This window comes from Mytilus galloprovincialis, chromosome 6 (assembly GCF_965363235.1).
Source record: "Mytilus galloprovincialis chromosome 6, xbMytGall1.hap1.1, whole genome shotgun sequence".
Taxonomy (NCBI): Eukaryota; Metazoa; Mollusca; class Bivalvia; order Mytilida; family Mytilidae; genus Mytilus; species Mytilus galloprovincialis.
The window spans coordinates 77,158,040-77,181,652 of record NC_134843.1 but is presented as its reverse complement, the minus strand read 5'-3'; the positions used below and the strand labels follow the sequence as shown (position 1 = coordinate 77,181,652).

Genomic DNA, 23,613 nt, shown 5'->3' with positions numbered 1-23,613 from the left:
TTCAAAGTGTTATTTTTCTGGACATTTAGTAGATTCTGATTATTTTTGTCTTGCCTGCTGCAAAATTTGCAAAATTCAAGACATTAAGGGATGCTAATTCAGTAGTGGATATAATGATGTATATTAAATTTAATGTTTCAGAAGATAGGAGAGCTAAACATTCTGTAGCTGGTATACATTTTCTGTATAATTTGAAGTTTCTGCCTTGTGTAAGTCTATTGTCCTTGACCTCATTTTCGTGGTCAAATGGCAGTTTCCATGACCTTGACAGTATTGTATTTATTTTGTATTTACAGTATACAAAGAGGTAGAGAACCAGATCAATGAATTCAGAGACATGTTAAAACAGAAGTTAATGGAGTTACCAAACTCACTGGAAAATCAGAAGAAATTAATCAAGTATGTATGATACATTTATACACTGTAAATTCATCACTTAGTAAATAAAATAAAGACATGCACTGTTCTAGTAATATATATACAATAATTAAGTTTAAGAATAAAAAGTGTGGCTGAAACTTCAAAGATTAAAAGACAAACACAAATCAATTTTGAAACATTTAGAGTTAATTGCCTATGCATTTAGCATGCTTATATAACATGCATAATGACATGATTTTTACTGCTTCTTGATATGTATATTTCGGTGGAAGATATACATGTATGTCCAAAGTAATTTATATTTAAGACACTTAATGCTCATACTTTGTAGGTTTCTCCTGTAAGCAATTCACTTGAAATTTCTACCTGATTAATTTATCCCTTTGGATAAAAATGAGGCTTCCATGTAATGGTAACACACATCTTCTATAAAAGGCTTTATATGTGGTTGCTATTAAATTAATTTTGAAAAGACAGAGAGAAGATTTTAAAAAGGGAGGGGGGATCACAGGGCAAAAAGGGAGGGGGAATCACAGGGCTTTCCCTTGAAATTAAAGTAGTAGGCTAAATTACAATTATTGGTGGCTGTAACATGCGTTCAGCGAAGCTGTAAGCATGGTGTTTTATGGAAAGGGGTCTGGGCCCAAGGCCCCCAGAAGCTCTGGCATAAATAGAGCAAAATCCTGCATTCTCACAATCTCCTGGCACCTAATTTCATCTTCAAATGACAATTTTTTATGTATGAAATTAAAGAAGAAATAAATCTCAAAGAAATTTATTTTATTTTTTTAATGTAATGGTTTGTTTTTTATTTTCCTTACCTTATGCTTAAAATTCATTTGCTTTTAAAGAAGTTATATTTATATAATAATCCGATTTGTTAGAAATCTTGATCGATTTATTTTGCATAACTACGTGCGTTTGTAAACAAATGACCCCCCTTTTTTCTCCAAAGACTGTTACTTGTATTTCATTGTATTTAAATCATACAATTATTTCTCAAGCATTGACAGAAAATTGATATATCCTCTGATTTTCTCTTTTTTTGTAAACTGTTTAATAAGTTGGATACATAAATCATTTGGAAATGTTATTTATTTGTGGTCAGTCGACAATATTCTACTTTCGTTTTTGACCTTGATTCTCTGAACACCACGTGGGCTTTGAAAAATGAACTTCAAAAGATACGGTTTTCCAGATTCTGAACAACATGATCTACAACACTTTTATTTGACTGATATTATTCTATAACATAAAATTGTCATCCTATCTGATTGTCTTCATGTTCTAAAAGCCAAAACCAACGCCTTAATGACCATCAGAACGTCTCTTGTTATCGTTCAATGATCACCAGAACGTCTCTTGTGTTATCTTTGAAAAGAAATGAAGCATTCTGACTTTAAATAGACAACTAATCAGTGACCTGAATTCATGTGAACTATATTTAGCCTAAGGTAAACACTGACTTTTCATCCTTGTTTATAGTGACCTCGACTTTACAACAATACGTCTCGGCTGCCTGTAAACATTTGAAAAAGATTTTTTTTTGTTTTTGAATTGATATTTTTGTCAGTGAAGTAGCCGGCACTTGAAGCCACCGTAAACGGCGGAAATCAGCCGTCTACCAGCTACTTTGGACAGTCCTGGTATCAAAAATCATAAACAAAAATTTAATTAAAAAAATAAACTTTCTAAGAAAACTATAGTCTGAGCAAAACAAACTCCACCCAAAACTGGGAATGAACTCATGTACTCCAGTAAGAGGTAAGTAGTTTTCAAACAAGTAAAAATATGCTATAAGTCACATTCCATAATGTCGCAATTGAAGGAAGAAAAAAGGAAAGATTTGTGTAAGTTAAGCTGAAATATTCATGTCTTTCAAGCATTTTTGTCATAATTTTTCTTTTTGTAAAATTGTTATCTGCTTAATTAACACATAATAATCTTGTTTTTTCCCTCAGGTATTTGATCAGTTTAGAATGTAGTGGTGATCCTGCATGGGAATGTCTAGTTAATCAACAGAAATGGCTGACAACTATACTGTTGCGATGTAAAGAGCAGCATTTACAAGAAGGTAAACTAGTTATTTTATGGTACAAAGATAGGCCTCTGTAGGCAAATGGTCTTAGTAGTACAAGTTTGTCATCACTAAGATTGTGTGTTCGAGCTCCACATGTGGCAGGTGTGTTTGACTACAATCTTAACTGACTACGATTGTCAGTTTTCTTGCTGAAGGTCATGGTTTCTCTCCAAGCACTACAACTTCCTCCAAATGAAAAAAATAACTGCCACAAAATAGCCAGTAGTGTTGAAGTGGCATAAAAAAAAATAATTAATAAATCCATAAATTATGATTCAAAGCAAAATTATGAAAGTATTATCTTGGTTGCAAGAAGCGCAAAAGCTCATTATAGTACAGTGATGTTCAGTCAAAAGGCAGGTTGATTGGCAGGCAGTGTAATTGTGGTACATATTTTTTTAAATCAACTCCTTGTTCAATTTCAACCCAATTTCCGTAAAACAGACCAGATCAAGAATGTGTCCCAAGTACACGGATGCCCCACTCTCACTTTCATTTTCTATGTTCAGTGGACCGTGAAATTGGAGTGAAAACTAATTTGGCATTTAAATTAGAAAGGTCATATCATAGGGAACATGTGTACTAGGTTTCAAGTTGTTTGGACTTCAACTTCATCAAAAACTACCTTGACCAAAAACTTTAACCTGAAGTGGGACGAAAGGACGAAAGGATGGACGAACCGACAGACGAACGAACGAATGGACCAGAAAACATAATGCCCCTCTACTATCGTAGGTTGGGCATAAAAATTGCATTCATATTGCAGTCACACGTAGCCCGGCGTATATTTTGGAATTGTTTGTTATCCTACTGAAGGTCAATAATTCTCTTTGGGCACTCTGGCTTCCTCCACCAATAAATACTAACTTCCATGAAATAGCCAATAGTACTGAAAATAAATTAAACATCTATCAATCAATATTTACATATACTGTTAAAGCAGAAATTTTCGTGGAGAATTTAATTTAATTTATTTCATGGAAAGAATAGATCCACGAAATTAAAACCCCCACCAAAATTAAACCTACATATATCATCATTCCATTTACTGGAAAACACAAAATTAAATCCCCATGAAATCTTATAAAAAGACAAAGTCACGAAATTTTAACCCCATTTTTATACAGTATATATATACACATATCTACTAATACACAAAATGAATTCCAGGAATGCCCCAAATATACTTGTATGTATTATATATACATATGAGTTGTTTTTAATCTATCAATAGTTATTTGTTTTAGCATTTGCCATTTACTTAAATTCCTTATGTTGGTCATTGGACTTGTAAATTAGTTTGAAAGATATGTTACAGATTAATATATATTTATAGTAAAATGCATCTTGTGTTTTTATGTGTATGTAAAATGAGTAAGAATGAGACCTTTTTAAAAAAAATACATTTTGTTTGTAAAACCAGTGAAAGACAGCTTTGAGTTTATAAACAATTGAAAATCTGAAATGGATTTCAATGTTGATAAACTTACTTGTCTTGTGATTTTTAAGAAGTGTTCAATGACATACAAATCACTACATTTAATCATTACAGAGAAAGAGAGCCAACCAAATGGGGATGTTTTTGGAACCCCACAAAGAACATCAAATTTGTCTAGGGGTAAGTCTCTTTACAAATATTTGACAAGGTTGCAAGAATTTACAAAACCTGCCTAAAGTATCTGTATGTCTGGCGGGGGGTATATTATAGAAACATGGCTACTTGTTTTGTAATTTTAAGCAAAATTTTCAAGACTAATCAATTTCTTCTACGGTATTCAACTCAAGTTGTAGTAAGACTGTTGAGATGAAAAAGTTCACATACCTCCAGTTTTTGATTGCATCATAAAACTATGTGACCCAATCTGATGTCCCTTCTTAAGTGCATCATAAAACTATGTGACCCAATCTGATGTCCCTTCTTAAGTGCATCAGACTGTAAGACTTTACTTTTTTCTTTAAAAGACTGGATAATCAAAATATTCAGGCGAGGGTATTATCAGCTCCCACTTTCACTTGTTATTTTGGTGGTATGAAAAAAATACAATAAAAAAATTTGCTTCGAATGTGCAAGCATCTATATTTTCAATGATACATTTTTAAAAATGTTCAAACATGGACAATTCTGTAGAACTTATTCATTTGATTCATTGATTTCCTTTTGATTTTTAAGTAGGTACAAGTAAGATACATATATAAATAAAAGAAAATGTAGGCTTAGATTAGGTTTAGGTCTAGACTAAGGGTTAGGTATGGATTATACAGGGTTTCCCCTGGGTCAATTATTTTTTTCGCCACCTCTTTTGCCAAAACAATATATTTTTCGCCACTTTATTATTTTTTTCGCCAAGTAACATAGATATATTTTTAGTTTAAAATTTATCTTTTTTTTCTACCCCCCCCCTTTCCTTCCCTTAAATAAGATGATTTCGCCCTTATGTACTAAAAAGTGGTTTTTACAACAAAACAAAAGTTTTTATCACATGAAATTGATCCCTCATTTTATGTGTAGTTATTACATTGAAGGGTTACTCTCATTCGAGGGGTTGTTCCCAACCTTTTGGATATATTTCTTCATATTAAACGACAGTTTTCTTTTCTTGACCATCATAAATGAAAAAGTTGAGACGTAAAACTATGCTTGAAACCGTGACGTGTGTCACTCAAACGACTTTAAAGTAGTCTCCCTAATCAATTACCTATATTAAGTAAATGGATAATTAAAGTTTTAAATCGGAGATTTTTCTTGGTTTTGAACATTTTTCGTCATAACAGCTTTCTTTTCTAAACTATTTTCAAAAGGAGAGGAGACGTCAAAAATTTGCTTCAAACACGTGCGTCACAAAGTGGTAAATAAATTATGTATGTGACATTTAGTGGAAGCCATTTAACCATATCATGTTGTCAAACAATTCAATCAACACCTTTATTAATAAGTCCTTTGTTGTCGATAGCTATAAAATGCAATCAGCTGATTATTGATTTTCTGTCCAAATCTTAATGAGGTCAAGGTAAATTCCGAGTATAGTCTGATCCGGTAAAGTCCGAGAAACTCGAAAAAAAAGTAAATAAACAAGATGGAGGAAAACAAATGTTATATATATTTCTTTCGCCAAATACTTTCGCAAATGACGAATTTTTATCGCCACAATTATTATTTTTTCGCAAATTGCGAAAATGGCGACCGCCAGCGGAAACCCTGGATTATAGTAAGCTAGTTAAGCCTTATATGGGTAATGATGTCATAAAAAGGGCATTATAATAAAACTTAAACTCATCCAGAAATTTTTGATAGAAGACAGTGCATATGTATATACATGAGATGAAAAAAAGAGAGGCGAAAGATACCAGAGGGACATTCAAACTCCTAAATCAAAAATAAACTGACAACGCCATGGCTAAAAAATAAAAAGACAAACAGGCAAATAATAGTACACACGCCACAACATAGTAAACTAAAGACTAAGCAACACGAACCCCAACATAAAAATGAGGTGATAATTGCATATCTGATTATTTATCATTGATATTTTTTAATCTTTTTTTTTTAGCAAAACCAGGAGATTCCAACAGTCTGAAATTGGAACATGGTTGTAAGTTTTGAACATTTATGTGTATTTAGAAAATCTTTAATAATGTACCACATGTAATTGGAGAGAAATTTTAATACAGAAAAATTGTATTTTCATAATTACTCTACCAAATCTTAGCATGTACTACATAGTGTATTGTTATCCTCACAATAAATGTAAATCTTATAACTTTTTCACATGTTATGATATGGACAATAAATCTTTAACTTTAATAACTCTTTCAGTTTCATTCAATGAAATCTATGTTGAGCTGAAAAATAAAAGCTTAAGTTATGCAAAATAAGTATAAAGTCAGGTTTGAATAAGAATTAGATTTGCAATCAATAAAATTGTTCCAGGCCATTGTTACATATTTAGATTCGATAGTTTATTAAAGTCTCACCACTTGTATAACATTATACATTCCAATATACATATAAAACATTGCGTATAACATGAAATATTGGATAACCTACATGTATATAAAGCATATTGTATATTAAAACTAAAAGTAAAATAATCATTAGCCTAAAAATGCTAAAACATATACAAGTGCCATTCTATTAAGAAATATGAAAGACTAATATTAAAGGATTAATTATATACAATATTTTACATAATTTTAAAAATACATATATCTAAGATTTAAAATACATCATTAGCTATATACACATAAAAAATTTGTTCTTACATAAAATATTAAAGCAGGTTTTAGCAACTACCTGACATAGTTCTTCATTACTAAATAAAAATATAAATTTTTCGTCAATAGACAAGTTATAAAATTGATCGTTATGTTTTACTGCTTCACTATACAATATATTTCCAGGGTCTGCATATAAAGGACATAAAGTAAATACATGTTTCTCATCTTCAATTTTGTTTTTACACATAAAACAACATCTTTCATTTATTGGCTTATTCTCATATTGTCCTGTTTCTATTTTAAGTGGCGCAACACCACATCTAAATTTGCATAAGCACTTCTAAATTTAATAAACATATTTTGTTTTAACTATAACTGTGTACAATATTGGGATTTATATAGCTTATAAGTACGAAGCTTGTTACCATTACTCTGTGACAAAATTTTCGATTGCAATATATTTTATTACATTTAATTTAATGTTATGATTCTTCTGTTATGGTCTCTTGCATTTTGCTATTTGCATTAGTAATGTGAATTTAGGAAAATTTGCATGCAATTATTGCACCAACCGACACAAATGCAAGATAAAATATTTGCATACAAATGCTTTGAAAAGTAAAATATGAGTTTTAATTTTAAGAAACCTATTCTTTCACAATTTTTTGCAATATAAAAAACATTTATAATATTTTTTATGAAATGACTTTATATATTTTAGCTTCAAAGTTTACCAATCCACAAAGAATTATGTATATAGAAGAGTTATGTGAAATTCTGACTTACAATTTACCAGACCTGTGGAAACTTGGACAGGCATACTTCTCTGGAGCATTAATTGTAAAGGAAGTATGTGTTCTATTGTTATATATGCTTATTAATAAAAATACCAGTATCAATATTGTATGTTAAAATTATAATAATTAGTCAATAGTTATATATAATTACATCTGCACAATCAATCCCTGAAAAAATCAAGTCGAATGCATATATTAGATACTCTGAAATATTTGACAAACCATGGCAGTCTTGATTGTGGGGAGGATGTATTTATTTCCTGAAAGATACCTCAGTGAACAATAGTACAAACAATTCATTTTACGTAGTACAATCCACCAAGGACCAATGTTTTGCGAGGCAGTATTTTAATGGACAAAAAGTTATGTTTTAAGCTCAGCCTTGTCTTGTGAAAAACAAGTCCTAAATATTTTAGAATCGAGGTGATTTTTAGAGAACTGTGGATTCATTTATTACGGGTATTTTTGATGGTACCAAATTTCGTAGATGAAAGAAAACTTAGATATTCTTGAATATTTGATTTCATGGTTTTGCCAAAGTCTGCAGACAAACCCTTCAGAATATTTGCCAATAGTCGAAACATTTAATATCATAGTTTACCTGTACCTACAAAATCAACGAAAATTGGTTTTCAACGAATGATGATGACTCCACAGTATAACATATTGTATAGTAACCTGTCTATCATATATTGACCATGACATTTCTTTTGGTTCTTTGTTTTGATTGGCTGTTTACTCATTGATGTACCACACAGATTCCTTCTTGATTAGGCTCATCCCATTAAACTATACCAATTTCATAAAATTCATAATACATGAAATAGCTGCAGTTACCTCCCTTATACCAAAACAAACTGCAAAGAATCTTTTATAAAGCTTTTAAAATAGTTGCTAACATGAACTTTTATTTTACAGCAAACAGGAGAAAAGGCATTTAAAATTGATGTTTCTAAGCATAGTCAGTTTAAGGTAAGGTTTAAGTAGAATTGAGAAATAGCATTTTCAATATGTAATGGGTCAGGAACAATGCCATATAGGGGAGTCATTATAAGGGAACATTAGCAATGATGAATATTGACTGCATAAAGTTAACTCTCAGTTCCTCAGATAACTATTGTACATATTTAAATTTATACACATAATATACATACACTTATGTATTCCTTCATCATATATTATGAACAATACAAATAACATACATTTGAATGTTAAAGAAAATTAATGGGTTTACTTTTTGTCATTTATCAAATAAATGAACATGTTTTATACTTTCAGGAGTCACTTTTTGATTCTCTAAAAGAATTTAGAGTAAATATCTTGAGGTTCCATTTACCTTTGCAATTTGCACACACATTCCAAATGAAAACAGAATACACAGCTTTATAATCACACTATGTTCAAAACCTTGCATTGCAATCTGCTAAAAAAAATAAAGATGAGATATTGCACATTGTTCTATATTGGCTGTTCTCTCAGACTAAGCGGTCAAATATTGCATCAAACATCACATGATTATGTCGGTCTGATTGGTTGAGATATTTAGACCAATAATTTTGTCTTTTATCTAATTAACAGATATACTGATCAGGAACTTTGAATTCATTTATCTTTGTGAGAAACAATTGTTAAGGAATTCCTAATACTGTATGTACTTTTTTGTGTGTGCTTATGTGGAATCCCTTTTTCAAAATCCTGGATACACACTTGAGCAGTGCCCATCAATTATTATTGAACCTTTAGTATAAACCAACCATTATTTTCCATTGCCTAAAATCCCTGTGATAGTGTACATAATTTAAAAATAAATCAGTTGTTAAAATAGTGACGCATAGATATTTCTGATTTGATAATTAAACTTGGTATCTCAAATTGTAGTTAACATTAAAATTGTTGTGATTATAACATATTTTGATGTGATTATAACATATTTTGAACAAATATTTATAGCAAATGATAACAGATACCATTAGTTTATTCTCTAACCTTGTGAGAGCCGCTTTCCTGCCACAAACTTTACCAGAAAAACTGTCAGCAGAAGACAAAACCAAATATGGTCAATGGAACCAAGTTATCCCTGGAGACTGGTTACCATCTTGTGTCAGACATATTCGGTAAAGTTTACATTATTAATAATATCTAAATATAGCAAGTGATTTTCGTATATATTCACAGCAAAAAGTATTTTGTTAAAAAAATGAAAATGTATCAAGTAGATGTGGCATTACTAGTTAACTGAAGAGCATAATGAATATACTTTTGTTTAACAGTACTACTGTAAATTCAGAAATTATTGCCATGTTTTTATTATTGCCACAAATGCAACAGGATTATAATCCCAATAATTTAAATTCGCATTTTGAAATTTTTTATATGAATTAAACAGGATTTTTTTCTGAATATCGCAAAAATTATAATCACATTTTAGTTTAAAATGAAAAAATTGCAATAATAAATGTACGCATAATTCCTAATTTACAGTATACAATGTCATTTAATAATTGATTACTAAATCCACCCTATAGAATATTTTAAGGCTTTAAACAGTTATTCTTTATTATCAACACTTGGTCTTCATAAGCTGTGAATGTTCTGTATACCCTTTGTTAGAGATCCTCCTTAAGGGCATACGATACAGTTTTGATCTCGTATTTAAAATTTATTGAAAATTTGCATGTAGGCTATTTTTACCTGATTAAATCAAATATGTAATAAAAAATATACCTTCATGTGCTACGTTTTGAATAAATTGAGGTAAAAAACCTACATTTTTGCTGCATATTAATCAAATTTAAAAAAAAAAATGCACTATTTACGTTTTCATGAAAATTGGTACACATAACTTTCTTGTGAAATCAAACCAAATGTCATTTTAAAAAAGAGGGGTCCATGAACTCGTTTTCAAGTTAAATCATTTTGAATGATAAAAATCAGCCGAAAACTGCATCTTTTCCTGATAATTCACCGTTTAACGTCGCAAAAATAACAATTTACGTTACCAACGTCATTACTTCCCCTGTAACTGTATCGTATGCCCTTAAGAGATCCATTATTTAATACTGTCTTTGCACTTTTTGTTTCAGGAATTGTGTTTGGTCCCTGTCCTTGCTCGATTTACCAGGGGAATCCCCCACAGTGATAAATGATCTAGCTTTTGATATGAGGACAAACTGTATGTTTACTCTGTTAAAACAAGCAATTGCTGGTGAGTCTGTTTTATTATAAATTACTTTTTGTCAGTAATTTTGATTATTGTATTTCTTATTATCTTGTATACAGATGTGTTACTGTTATGCATCGATTGTCATTGACTTCATTTTTCATGGTTCATTGACTTCTTAAAATGTATACAGTTTGTTGTCATGTGATTTTCTCATCTTTCTATATTATGATTATGTTTAGTGATAATATAACATTTATTCTGTTCTTTATTCAGGTTGTTGTCTCTTTGACACTTTCCCCAATTTAATTTTATTGAATTATAGGACATTACTGTAAACACCCTAAAACTCCCCATACTAAAAAAATGTACACTCCATGAGAAAGAGCCACTGGGACATTACTATCATGTAAGGGCTATTCCAGAAAAAAATGTAGGGGGGGGGGGTTGGAAGGCACATTATATTAATAATACATGGGTGATGGGTTTCAGAGCAACTTTTCACACTATAATGCACTATAAGTCTCAATTACAATTGTCTGGGTGGTGGGTGCTGACAAAAAGTGCCTTCCAACCCCCCCCCCCCCCCCTACATTTTTTTCTGGAATAGCCCTAAAGGAAAACTTACAAAACAAATAAATAATTTGTCCATATATAGTTTTTGTTTGCAGATAACAAGAAATTTTAACATGAAAGATTAAGCAGTAATATAATGTGGATTCATTTATTTTCATGGATCTTGGAAAATAAGCATTTACAGGGATATTTGGTTTCAAGATTTTGCCAAAGTCTGCATACATTACTATAGAGAATTTGTAATTCATTGATCATTTTTAAGTTGTTGATTTGCCTGTAACTACAAACCCACAAAATAGGATATCTAATAAACTATTAGAATTCCACATTTAGTCAGTGATAACATTGGATTTAGCATTAAAGAGGGTTATAAATTTCATTTGTATATTTAGAAACTTTATTTAATTTAAGACATACAACAGCTTCACATTAAAGAAACATGGATTGTAGAAACAGATGATGAATCAGGGGGAACAACCCAATTGGTAAATATCTAAGCTTTTTCATCTGAATTCAAATTAAGAAAGTCATTACAATAAAAAATATATCACATGCATTTACAACTTATCGCAAAATACTTAAGCTTTGGAGTAACTATAAGAGATTAAAAAAATGCTACATCTAAAAACCTATATTATATTTTTTTATTACAATAAAATTTGTGTTACAGCTAGCATTATTTGCCAACATTTTTCAGCACAATAACATTGATGTTACAGCCAGCATTATTTTGAGAACATTGTTAACAAGAATATCATTTATGTTACAGCCAGCATTATCTTAACATTTATGTTACAGTCAGCATTATTTTAACATTTATGTTACAGCCAGCATTATTTTAACATTAATGTTACAGCCAGCATTATTTTGACATTTATGTTACAGCCAGCATTATTTTAAAATTTATATTACAGCCAGCATTATTTGAGAATATTGTTAATGAGACTATCCAGCACCTACACGAAGTTGTTGTACAGAATAAACAGGGCGAACCAGAGGTAGGAACAATTTTCTTTATACAATATTATTCATACCGAAATATCATTGACTCATAAGATCCCATTCAAACCTGTCAAAGGTATTCTAAAAGGTTGATATGACAAGATTGCCAATGAGACAAGTTTCCATCAGATACCAAATGACTTTAAATTTATAGGTCACTGCACTGCCTTCAATATTGAGCAAAACTAATATTGCATAACAGGCTATAAAAGGTCACAAAATGACACATTTAAAACATAACAAGGGAGAAAACTAATTGCTTATTGCATGTACAAAACAAAAACACATATAATTCTAAAATAACGAGGTCCAATTTGTCAGCCGTCATCGGGTAAACACGACAAATCAAAGAATTCAACTTTATGTATAGCTTATATAGGACAATTGTGTAGATTAAGAATTACTACCCTCCAACCCTTTTGTTTCCCATATAATTAATATTGCCATTAATTAACAAGTTCCGGGTCGAATCCGATACCGATACTAATAGTATATTCATCTGTTACCTATTACCTTATCTGTACGTTTCGCATCTGACAGAAGCACCACCAAATGTATATATACGGGTCATATCACAGGGTTGACACTACTAAATTCAATCATTGTCAAATTGTTCCCTATTGTAGTATTTCAATCAATAAGACTTTCTAAGATAACAATACGAATTCTAAAAATCTGAACTTAAAATAAGGCATATAGGTACAGTTTTCAATTTGTTAGCAGGCATGCTGTAAAACAGGGAATAAAAGAATTCAACTTTATTAATAACTAACAAAGGACGATCTTGTTCATTTAAACACAGGGGCGGATTAAGGCGGGGGCGTGGCGGGCGTGCGCCCTCCCTAAAATTTGCAAAGCATGGGTTGTCTTCAACTTATTTGAGTATCAGAAAAGACCATTCAATCTTTTTTAACATTCAAAGAATATAAAACAGTCAGTTTAACAGAATCAACGTAATTACTAATCAACTGACCTACGATTTATTTAAGTTCTATAAATATTATATACTTTATATACATGCATGTCTTGATTGTAGATTGGTTTGCATAGGAACACAGAATCAAAATAAAATGATCTTCAGCCCCTGTTTTTTGGGGCTGCAGCTTTATAAACAAATATATATGCAATATGAATCTCTTAGTGAATAAGTTAGGGGTGTTAGGAGATTGTTGTATATTTTTTCTAATTTGTAGGAGACCTTGTCATCATAACTCGAAGGTTCTTCGCGGAACAGAAACATATTGTTTCACCTCTGTCCGTCAATCCGTCAGTCAGTCACTAGTGACTGTAGATTGTTGTCACGGTGGATTTAGGTGGTTTCTTCTTGAAACTTTAATTTCTCGCTTATTTAATCTCAAAATAGTCCAAAATACCTATATTCCATCCCCTTAAGAAGAATATTTCAATAATGTTACCTCAAAATTTTTAGAAAATAGAAAAGTTTGCGCCCCCACTAATCTAAAATCCTGGATCCGCCCCTGAAACATACTCCATTCCAGGACCTTTTGTTTTCCAAAAAATTAATATAACCAATAATTGATAAGTTCCAGGTCGACGGGTTCAAACAGAAAGATTTTGAAAGCAGAGAAAATTCTCTTATAATATCTTATAATTGTCATGACTTCATCAGATGACAATACCAATACTTAAATAAGTCTTACGCATAGTTATATACTTTAATTCAGTCACGAACCCGAGATATCACAGGTGTGTTCTTGTATAATATCAAGCAACAAACAACAACTGAATTACAGTCTCCTGACATGGGACAGTCATATACAGAAAGTGGCAGTGTTTAATATCTTAGTTGGCATATAAAATTGAGAATGGAAATGGGGAATGTGTCAAAGAGACAACAACCCGCCCAAATAGAAAACAACAGCAGAGGGTCACCAACAGGTCTTCAATGTAGCGAGAAATTCCCGCACCCGGAGGCGTCCTTCAGCTGGCCCCTAAACAAATATATACTAGTCCAGTGATAATGAACGCCATACTAATTTCCAAATTGTACACAAGAAACTAAAATTAAAATAATACAAGACTAACAAAGGCCAGAGGCTCCTGACTTGGTACAGGCGCAAAAATGTGGCGGGGTTAAACATGTTTGTGAGATCTCAACCCTCCTGAATACATTTTCCGAATTCTCAAATAATCTGTGAATTTAGATGGAAATGATGATGGAATGTGATTCTCAACACCAAGAGGCAAATTTTTACATATCAAGACGATAAGATATTAATGAGATATGACCCCTAATTTTAACTAGAGCAACACACTGGGCACAATTTTTAACGTGGTAGTTCACAGTATGTAAAAAGCCAGATCACCCTACCTGAACACATTATTCTAACTTCAAGCCAACCTGTCTTTAGTCTTATTCTTATTCTGGTTCTTTGGAGATGAAGTGGCAAATACCAGTTTACAAGAATTTAGTTTGAATAGTCTGGAGATTGAACCTTTGGTCACCAATATTCTAGAGCTTGAACCTTTGGTCACCAATAGTCTGGAGATTGAACCTTTGGTCACCAATAGTCTGGAGATTGAACCTTTGGTCACCAATAGTCTAGAGCTTGAACCTTTGGTCACCAATAGTCTGGAGATTGAACCTTTGGTCACCAATATTCTAGAGCTTGAACCTTTGGTCACCAATAGTCTGGAGATTGAACCTTTGGTCACCAATATTCTAGAGCTTGAACCTTTGGTCACCAATAGTCTGGAGATTGAACCTTTGGTCACCAATAGTCTGGAGATTGAACCTTTGGTCACCAATATTCTAGAGCTTGAACCTTTGGTCACCAATAGTCTGGAGATTGAACCTTTGGTCACCAATATTCTAGAGCTTGAACCTTTGGTCACCAATAGTCTGGAGATTGAACCTTTGGTCACCAATATTCTAGAGCTTGAACCTTTGGTCACCAATAGTCTGGAGATTGAACCTTTGGTCACCAATAGTCTGGAGATTGAACCTTTGGTCACCAATATTCTAGAGCTTGAACCTTTGGTCACCAATAGTCTGGAGATTGAACCTTTGGTCACCAATATTCTAGAGCTTGAACCTTTGGTCACCAATAGTCTGGAGATTGAACCTTTGGTCACCAATATTCTAGAGCTTGAACCTTTGGTCACCAATAGTCTGGAGATTGAACCTTTGGTCACCAATAGTCTGGAGATTGAACCTTTGGTCACTAATATTCTAGAGCTTGAACCTTTGGTCACCAATAGTCTGGAGATTGAACCTTTGGTCACCAATATTCAAATTGGACACAGGAACAGCTAAGGAGTACTGTAAACCAACTTATTTTGGGGATACTTTATTTCGTGTTTTACCCTTTCTAGACCACTTCGCGGGTATTTAAATTCGCGATTTTCTGATTTACTTGATGAAGTTTAATAAGGAATAATGGAAGTTTTACATATTCGCGACGATTTAAATTCACGTTTTTTTTCTACTCGTTAAAGTCGTGAAAATAAGTTGGTTTACAGTATATGGAATTTATTGACAGCAATGTAACAACATCAGACACCAGAAAATAGTGTTGTTATTTTGTTTTAGAAGGGACTGAATGCATTATTTTGCAACACATATGATTTTAGAAATGCCTTTTTAAACCTATTATATGGCTCATGTAATTTAATCTTCAGATATTTGGTCAAAGAACAGTACAGAAGGATTCCACACAGTTGTGCTCAGAGTTACTACAAGCATTTGTACCATGTTTAGACTGTTTAGCTTTTACTCCAGTAATGGCAGGAGGGTCATCCAAGTAGGTAGAATGTTTTATAAGTGTTATACATGCTCTTTCTCCTATGCTGGTCATTTTCCCTCCAGTTTAGGTATGTTTTGATTTCTATCAATATGAACAAATGTTTCATTCAGATAGGAACCAACCTTTTGCAATTGAGTATCAAAACATCTGTTAACCTATTTTGGGTTGAAAACATCACCATGAAAAGTCTGTAACTGTTTGAAAATTGAGTTGACATAGAACCCTATAAATTAGCCTTAAATTTATCTTTTATTTGGTATTTGAATGTACTAAAAATCAATCAAAGTCTTGTTCATGTACATGTACACATGCACTTGCATAAGGTTTATTTCTGACACAACTCATAGCATTATTTTGATAACATCTAGCCTTTATTATAGTTCTTATATAATCTGAAAAGTCACAGCTATATATATTCTGCAGGTGAAGAGTTCTATCTAGGTAATAAGGGAATCTCACTTGACAATACCATCTTCAAATGATTAGAGTATGCATCTATTACTATTAATTAAAGAGTTTAGATATGTTTAAATGTTTCTACTGTTTGTTATCATAGATATTCAAGATTCAAAACCTTAATTTGTAATAAATCAATTAAAAAATTACTCTGAAGTTCTGTAATAAAATTGAAAGTAAATATTTCAAAAGCTATGATCAAATTATAGTAAACCACAAAAAATAAATGTTTTATGTAGTAAATCTTTCAAAAGACTTGTATACCAAACTAACCCTATTGAAAGAAGTATATGCATACTTTGAGAGATCCCCAAAATCAAATATAATTAAAAAAAACACGTTTTTTTCTTGATTCATGAAAATTGGTATATACAAAAGTAACGGAATTTATAGTACAATAAAACTATTATAATTTCATTGTTATTTACAGTACTGCAGATGATTCAAAGAAAAGGTTCTCAACATCTAGTATGGACTTTGAAGAACATTCCTTACAGTTTGTAAGTTAACCATGGTTTTAAAATTCTAAATGTCTTTATTTTGAAGAACGATATGGGAGGGAAGAATATTTTTTATATATCAATTTTTATACTAGACCTCCCGTCTTTACTGATTTACAGAAATGCTTTGAATATTAAAGAATTATAAAATAACTAATTGAAGATTTCAAATAGAGAAAAATATTCAACAAGTGACCGAATAACACATTAATTGACGAATGCGCACAGCGCATGAGTTAATTATAAGTGTTGTTCGGTCACGAGTTGAATATTTTTCGATATTTTAATTCTTTGATTAGTTATTCTTTCTATTACATTGGCGAATGGCTTTTTTTTATGAAATAATGTAGAAATGAAAGGAACTATATCTTTTTCTACGCATTCACAATTTGTTTTGAACTGACGTTATCATGGCAACATCTTGACAAGGCCTATTGTTGTGTGACATCAGAGGAGTGAAATAACCACGTTTATTTCACATGTGAAATTATCGGTTTTTATTTCACTGGGAAATCAATGTAATTCATTGCAACCAATGTAATAACAATCTTTAAACATTTTTAGATAACTGGAGCAATCCCTAAAGTGTCATTTTCCTAGGAGGTTTTGCATTATATAACAAGAAAAGTCTAACACATTAATTGCTAACTACTCTCAAAATTTGCACATTTCATTATAGATCTGAACCAATTGTTATCTGCTTTTTCAAAATCCAAGACACCAGAGCTACCTTAATTGTGTAATTAATTGATATGCAAATTTATATTTTAATCTCTAAAGTTTATTTTTATTTCAGGATAAAAGATTGATTATTATGTTAAGTAACTGTAGCCACACCATGGAAAGGATTATTCCTAGACTTGTAGAAAACCTGAATAAACATGGATATGTAGAAATGAATAAAGCTTTACAGGTAAGGCATCAAAAGTTGTACCTTGACATGTTGAAAAGCTGAATAAAACATGTTAAACATATTCTGTATGTGCCTGTCCTAAGTCAGAAGCCTGTAATTAAGTGGTTGTTATTTGTTGCTGTACATTTCTTTTTGTTCATTTGTTTTCACATGAATCAGGCCTATTGTTTTCTTGTTTGAAATGGTTTACATTTGTCTGTTCTGGGCTTTTTATAGCTTGCTGTCCGGTATGGGTTTCACTCATTGTTGAAGGCTGTATTAAGAGGGTTGCAGCCTTAGGTTTGGTAGCATTAAATAATTATATGAACTGAAAATAAGATTTGCTATCATTTGAATCCTTCCAATCAATGATAACTTGGCAGATAATACCCACAGGAATGATGGTCCATACAAAGGGATACCAACACAATTATATGTTTTTATGCCCCACCTACGATAGTAGAGGGGCATTATGTTTTCTGGTCTGTGCGTCTGTTTGTCCGCTCTTTCGTTCGACTGTCCCGCTTCAGGTTAAAGTTTTTGGTCAAGGTAGTTTTTGATGAAGTTGAAGTCCAGTCAACTTGAAACTTAGGACACATGTTCCCTTTGATATGATCTTTCTAATTTTAATGCCAAATTAAGAGTTTTTACCCAATTTCACGGTCCACTGAACATAGAAAATGATAGTGTGAGTGGGGCATCCGTGTACTTGGGACACATTCTTGTTCTGGTCTGTTTAACGGAATTTGGGTTGAAATTGAACAAGGCGTTGATTTAACAAAATATGTACCACAATTACACTGCTTGCCAATCAACCTGCCTTTTGACTGAACATCACTATACTATAATGAGCTTTTGCGCTTCGTGCAACCAAGATAATGCTTTCATAATTTTGCTTTGAATCATAATTTATGGATTTATTAATTAATTTTTTTTTATGCCACTTCAACACTACTGGCTATTTTGTGGCAGTTATTTTATTTCATTTGGAGGAAGTTGTAGTGCTTGGAGAGAAATCATGACCTTCAGCTAGAAAACTGACAATCAAAGTCAGTTAAGATTGTACACATGTTCCCTTTGATATGATCTTTCTAATTTTAATGCCAAATTAGAGTTTTTACCCAATTTCACGGTCCACTGAACATAGAAAATGATAGTGCTAATGGGGCATCTGTGTACTGGGGACATATTTTTGTTCTGGAATCATATATATATAAAACCTGCTGTTCAGGTATTACCCAGTTGGTATTACATTTCAGACGACCAGAGAGAGATATGAGGAATTGGATAGTAAATTATTTGAAGCTTATATAGAAGAAAAATCTAACCCTATTGTGGGAGCTATTGAACAGAATATGTACAGGGGCAGATTTGATTGGAAAACATGCAGGAAACCAGCTGGTAGGTATCCAGATTTTCTGGATATATTTTCCTTTATATGTGTATAGTAACTTTGTATGTTAAGTGAACCTGTGGAATCAGTTTTGGGTAAAGATTGCATGAAATGATATAGATCTAAATCAACTACACTACAAGGTTTATCACTACAAATTGTAGCAGTGAAGTGATCATTCTTTAAATCCTATCTAGTCAATGTCAAGCAATTTATTAATAAAATGTTATACACATGTACTTAGATATTCAAGTTACAATATAGTGTGTATTTTAATTACCAACACCCATTCAAGAAGTATTTTTCTTTATTAAAATTTACATGAGATATGAATCTGTGGTAAGAATAGGTGCACCTACAAATGTACAATTAAAAACAAAGGAAGATAACTCTAAATTTATAATTTGCCTAGCTACATAAGCTAAATACAATTCAATGTTTTATATTACATTCACAAAATTGTAAAATGAAAGCAATCTCTACCCTTCAGTGCTCACAAGCACTTTGACTTTTCATGGTGTGGGATATCAATTTTTATTAATATTGTAGTTACATGTGAATATTCAATGAATTATAAGTTTTCCTTTGGCTTGTATGCAGATTTTGGCAAAATCATATATAAGAACATGTAAAAAAAATTTCAATCCACGAAAATTGGTTTCCTTGAAAATAAATGAAATAAATTTCCAGTTGTGAGAGATTTAAAATTTCCCAGGATTTAAATATAAATTAAAATTATATGTACAATCTTTTATTTTCAAAATTAAGGGCTTTTTTATACAGCACTGTATTTTTGAGCATATGAAATATTTTAACTATTTTTAATCAAATTATCTGTTTAAACTGCAGATGAAATAAATTTTCTGTTTAATTTAGGAGTCAGAAATTATCTGAAAGATGTTATTATGAAAATGATAGAGGTCCATGCTGAAGTGTTTGCTGTTTCACCATCGTTTGTTACCAGGGTAACACAGAAAGTTGTTGAATCTGTGTCCGAGGAGATAACAAGAGTTATAGAATGTGTTACTGAATTTAATGAACATGGAAAGTTGCAGGTAAGGGAAATATTTATATAAGTAACTAATGATAATAGCCAGGGACAGCAGTTGACTGAAAGGTAGTTGCTACAAATATCAAAGTTAAACCAGGTTTAGAATTTTAAGCACAAGATTCTTGATGTTTATAAGTAGAAGTTAGTTCAAATTTCATCCAAGAAGGTGGTTACAAAATTTTGGGGAGTATTTTCAAAGGCTGCTGCAATCTTGTAGGAACCTTTATATTGGTAAAGTTAAAAAAAGTCCTTTGAAAAATTTGGTTTTCCTATATAGGGAAATTAAAAAAATAAATGTTTTCATCTGTGTTTTTATGAATATTATAAATACTGATATGGTTTTATATAATTAAACTTAATTTTGTAAATGATAGCTATTGAACCTGATAGTTAACAGTTTTTCATGTTGAATGTGCACATAAACAGTTGCCATTGAAGCAATGCACAAGCAAGCATTCAATGTGGAAAAAAATCATATACTTGTTTAAAATTACAAAATTTATCATGTATTTCAGGCTAGAGTAGAACTCAAGGCTCTACAGGAAACAGTGAAACTTTACATAACACCACATGCAAAGTGAGTAGTATTTGTAGGAAACATGTTTAATTTTATATTTAAAAAATACATGAAAAAAAATGCTTTTTGTTTGATAAAAAAAACGATTTTGTAGAATTGATTTTTTGCTGCCTTTCCGATTTTACTGTTTGTGTCATGTACACTTTGGTGTTCAAAATCATTGCTTCAAACAAAAGACTTGTGAAACTGGATTTTACTGCTTTTCAAATGAGATACATTGAGAGTAAAAGCAAAGACTGATAGCTTTAAGTTGGAATAATGTTTCCAGGTAATGTAGCTAATTGTCCTGTTGACTTTTAGTTGCATGTTAAAAACATCTCAATGAGTCTTTCTAGTACACATTAGGGTATACCCATTTAACATCAACATGGAATTGGTCTGAATTTGTGTTATCTTTTTGCAATTACAGGTTTAGCTCATTCTAAGGGAATTTACATAGAAAGTCTTAGTCATTTTCACTGAAATGCTGCAGTGCTGTGTATAGAGAATAATCAAAAGAAACATTAGTGCTTACATATTGTTATATTTGTCTTCATTGAATATATCTGTTTTCCAGTCAATGTTTTAAAGAAGCTATGGATAATCTTGGCAGTATGAAACCAGAAGATAAAAAGTAAGAACTTTTTTTGCCACTTTAAAAATATGCAGTTTTATTAATTTCATAAATATTTTATGATAGACTAAAATGTTTATACCTTTGTTTGCCAATGATTTAAAAATGTGGATGTGCGTAATATTTTTGTTTACTGAAATCATGTGTTTATTTATATATATATGATATAGTCAATTATGGTAGTAATTTCTTTAGATTATATATTACAAATATAAAGAACAACATTAGAAAATGCTTGAAAGAACTTCAGGCTATTAATTAAATCTAGATAAAAAGAAACCATCATAATTGATTGCAACTTTTTTGCTTTTTTTGCAGACTGTTAGAAGATCTATTGAACAAATATAAATCACAGATGAAGTTTCAAATGATGTGCTTCTATGGAGATAGTCTTCTAAGGAATTCTGTATCAGCATAAAATTATGTGAAGCGAAACTTTATAGACATGATGATATGTTATGATTAAAGTGGATCTAAATATTTGATGTTTCACTCAGAACAAAATAGAATAGTGTTTAGGATTATTACATGTGGTGCCAGAAAAACAATATTTTCATACTGGTATGTCAGAGACTGACAGAAACCTTTTAAAGGTTTTATAAATGGAAACAAAAATTTATAGTGCAACTAATGAATAGACAACCAATAGGAATATTGCAATGGTTCATGGTTAGAAATGACAGAAGATGTCTTTATATCTTATATAGTGCTTACATAACTGATGTATGATTATGATGATATCATGATTATAAGTTGCCAATTTTCAGGTTTTTACATATGATAGATTAGTTGTTAAAATTGGGTTAATTCTTAGTTACTGGTTTGATATGTCTTGTTGAAGTTTGTAAAGAATACAGTTATACTGGCACAAAGTTTACATGTATCATTTATTTAGTTATGAATTAAGCCATGATATTTATCCCAATAATAAGAGTTGGCATTTATTGAAGTACAGTGAAACCTGTTTTAAGAGAACACTTACGGAGAACAATACATTGGTCTCTTAAGACAGGTGGTCTTTTATATGAAATGTACTACAGAGTGTTCTAAAATTCATGGTCTTATAATAGACATATTTACACTTGTATGCAAATTTGTCCGCCATTACGTAAAATCACACAGGTTCCCGTAAACTTTGACATAACAATTCAAAATAATTGACGTCATAATTAAAAAGAGATTGTTGCTTGACGTTAGAAGGTTATTCGGAGGTGATCTAAGGTCATTCAGAGGCGAAATTCAGATAAATACCAAAAGTGTAAATACGTTTATACAGGTGGTCTCTAAAGCAGGTTTGTCTGTATATTAATGAAGTTCATTTTAATCTTTTATTTTCAATTAAAGGAATGAATACGCATGTAATAAATTATGAATTTAAGATATGAATATCAAAAGAAATTTCTGTAATATAAGTCCTGTAAGGGCGACATTTTATGTATGCTCACCTTGGGTTTATGTTTGGGGATCGGATGATAAGTCTTGAATTAACACGATTGAAACTAAATATTACCAAAAACATATGGTATGTGTAAATAATACAATTAAGAGATATTGAAGTAGACTTGAAAATATTATCTCATTGTTCAACATTACAAAGTTTATTTTGCAGATTAATTTAATTGTTTGATTTATATGTTTTGCATTGTTAATGTATTTTGCCTGTGGTGCATCTAAAATATGTGCAATATATTTATTAAAGTCTTTTATAATACCAGTTGTCTTGTGTTTGTTAAAGCATGTTATAACACCTACTTGTATTGTCTTACAGTATTTTGTTAAAAAAATGTAGAGCTTTTTTTATGCACTAAATTCTGCAATTTAAACATTTTCCTTGCCAGATCTGCTAAATATTAGAAATTTATGTACAATTCCAAGGACAGAAGAGCAATTAACCAAGGCACTACCAGAGACACTAAAAAAAAAGACAGCAACCAAATGAAAAAAATTAACGCTATGAAATGAATAGGGAGTAACTATTATTAACTGTTCAAGACAAACAGTCAACTAATAAAGGCTGAAATAGATAGTCATATGCCAACACAGGAGTATTAGAAGACTCATGCTAACACAGGAGTATTAGAAGACTTGTGCTAACACAGGAGTATTAGAAGACTCATGCTAACACAGGAGTATTAGAAGACTTGTGCTAACAC

The 23,613-nt window shown here is 31.3% G+C and overlaps 1 protein-coding gene across 3 annotated transcripts in view; it reads left to right on the top strand.

The window, feature by feature from the left end:
* LOC143080380 (exocyst complex component 2-like) overlaps window positions 1-23,174 on the top strand; it is a 32,534-nt gene extending 9,360 nt beyond the window's left edge. Inside the window, exons 10-28 of one of the 3 annotated variants that reach the window (XM_076256206.1) lie at window positions 297-399; window positions 2,343-2,455; window positions 4,014-4,079; window positions 6,010-6,051; window positions 7,398-7,525; window positions 8,392-8,445; window positions 8,752-8,784; window positions 9,424-9,587; window positions 10,557-10,678; window positions 11,621-11,694; window positions 12,124-12,207; window positions 15,854-15,975; window positions 16,865-16,934; window positions 17,731-17,847; window positions 19,086-19,227; window positions 20,096-20,274; window positions 20,786-20,847; window positions 21,404-21,460; window positions 21,779-23,174. In XM_076256206.1, coding sequence (XP_076112321.1) covers window positions 297-399; window positions 2,343-2,455; window positions 4,014-4,079; window positions 6,010-6,051; window positions 7,398-7,525; window positions 8,392-8,445; window positions 8,752-8,784; window positions 9,424-9,587; window positions 10,557-10,678; window positions 11,621-11,694; window positions 12,124-12,207; window positions 15,854-15,975; window positions 16,865-16,934; window positions 17,731-17,847; window positions 19,086-19,227; window positions 20,096-20,274; window positions 20,786-20,847; window positions 21,404-21,460; window positions 21,779-21,878 — 1,832 coding nt within the window. In that variant the 3' untranslated portion in view covers window positions 21,879-23,174. The remainder of the gene's footprint in view (window positions 1-296; window positions 400-2,342; window positions 2,456-4,013; window positions 4,080-6,009; window positions 6,052-7,397; window positions 7,526-8,391; window positions 8,446-8,751; window positions 8,785-9,423; window positions 9,588-10,556; window positions 10,679-11,620; window positions 11,695-12,123; window positions 12,208-15,853; window positions 15,976-16,864; window positions 16,935-17,730; window positions 17,848-19,085; window positions 19,228-20,095; window positions 20,275-20,785; window positions 20,848-21,403; window positions 21,461-21,778) is intronic. The other 2 variants (XM_076256208.1, XM_076256207.1) reach the window with 2 other exon arrangements.
* Window positions 23,175-23,613: the final 439 nt, after the last annotated feature.